At 36.2% G+C, this 1,770-nt stretch overlaps 1 protein-coding gene across 1 annotated transcript in view; it reads left to right on the forward strand.

Annotated features, from left to right (window-relative positions):
- Positions 1–1,467, forward strand: part of LOC105822804 (electrogenic sodium bicarbonate cotransporter 1-like) — a 79,829-nt gene extending 78,362 nt beyond the window's left edge. The window contains exons 5-6 of the mRNA XM_012659833.1: positions 458–526; positions 1,396–1,467. Of these exons, the coding sequence (XP_012515287.1) occupies positions 458–526; positions 1,396–1,467 (141 nt within the window). The remainder of the gene's footprint in view (positions 1–457; positions 527–1,395) is intronic.
- Positions 1,468–1,770: the final 303 nt, after the last annotated feature.

Genomic DNA, 1,770 nt, shown 5'->3' on the forward strand with positions numbered 1-1,770 from the left:
TGAAAGAGGCATTTATATACCAAGCTGGTAGATCATTTGGCAAAAAACAATTAAGGAAAAAAATCAAGGAAGTTGGTCTCGAGAGAGACAACCCTCTACCTCTGTTTCTACCTCACAGCCCACACAAGCATCTGGTTTACATGGTCATTCCTTTTAAGGAGAAAGGGAAATAGAACTTTCCCCCCATTAATCAAAAAAAAAGTTAAGGTCATGCGTGCTCACTATAAAAAAACAGACAGCAAATGAAAATCGAGAGTCCGTTTCACCCTCCTTCATTTATTTCTAGTACAGAGTTTAGAAGTTGATCAATCGATGAGAAAGCACATTAGTTAGAAGTCACTATGTTATCATATCCTATCTTTTAGTTTCAGATTTAGCCTTTATTTAGATGATTCTTCCCCATTACTGTTTTTCTTGTTGTCGTCTTTAACTTTTATCCGTTTTTTTTCCTCCCTAGTTTATTCCCATGCCTGTGCTCTACGGTGTGTTCCTGTATATGGGGGTGGCATCACTGAACGGCGTGCAGGTGAGTTTTCCGTAGCAATGCAAATGCGGTAGTGAGAATATTCCAGCAATAAATCTTTGAAGTACTAATTATTAACTGCTGAGATTTGGAAATGCATTTATTTTCTACTCTCTCCACCATTCACGTGCTTTTCATTTCTGATTTAGTCAACATCGTCAGCTGGTGTTAACAAATACTCATATTTGTTATCATGCAGACCCATTCTTGAAATAGGCTGTTGAAAGTTATTTGACCAGGAAAGTGAGAGAGCTATAATCTTTTCTTTTTTATATTCATTTATTTCTGTTTCTTTCTATAATCTTTATCTATTGGTCTCAAGAAGGACATCTGACTCTACTAGTGTGCTCTTCAACATAGTATTTGTCCTTAACCCCGCAACAAACAGGCTATTCTTGTTCGATTTGTTTTTCACGTGGCTGAGATCAATGATCAAAACTTTTGCACCAATAAAAGAATAAAACCAATATGGTTTAATGTGCTGCTTTTGTTGAAAACTTCATCTACTCACAACTTTGGTAAAACTAACCCCATTTTAAAAAAAATCATTAGGGAAAAACTTTTCAAGCGACTTTGTCTTTCAATTGAGGTTTAATTTAATTGGCACCAGGAAACTGGAAGTACTTATTCTGCTTTCTGGCACCTTGTTAATTGTAGCCTTATTTAGCGCTTAGTAATGTTTTACTGGGAAAAGACTGCATGTTCTGTGAACATCATAAGAATTTATTTGAATCCCTTCAAAATAGTCCTTGTTTTCACTTATTGAATTTAGATGAATTTGATTTTAGAGTCAGATAGAGCTGGGCAAGTGGTGAGACCCCTAAAAAGAAAAAAGGCTACTTTACTTTTCTCTGTTTGGGTCCATTGTGTAGAGTTTTTCACCATTTGGATATTTGTTACAAAATATAAGGCAGTTCCTCGCAGAGCGGACTAGGCGAATGTGAATGTGGATTTCTTTGTGCCAATGCAACTTTTGGCAATTATACATTTGATTCACCTAAATGGCAAAATATGAAACCAATGTGGTCCCCACACTAATAGATTTTATTTTTGTTTGCCCTTTAACGACCTGATCTAGATCAGACGTTTGATTCTATCTGTTTTAGGGGCTTTGTTGGTTGGAATTCAGTCCATGTTTATTAAATTAAAAAGAAGAAAAAAAGCAACCACATCACGATGATGGGGAAAAACAGCTGTGCTGAGGGGACAGTTAGTGGATTTCTTAAATTCTGTGATGCGATTGCCCC

This window comes from Propithecus coquereli, unplaced genomic scaffold, assembly GCF_000956105.1.
Source record: "Propithecus coquereli isolate 6110/MARCELLA unplaced genomic scaffold, Pcoq_1.0 Scaffold64, whole genome shotgun sequence".
NCBI lineage: Eukaryota > Metazoa > Chordata > Mammalia > Primates > Indriidae > Propithecus > Propithecus coquereli.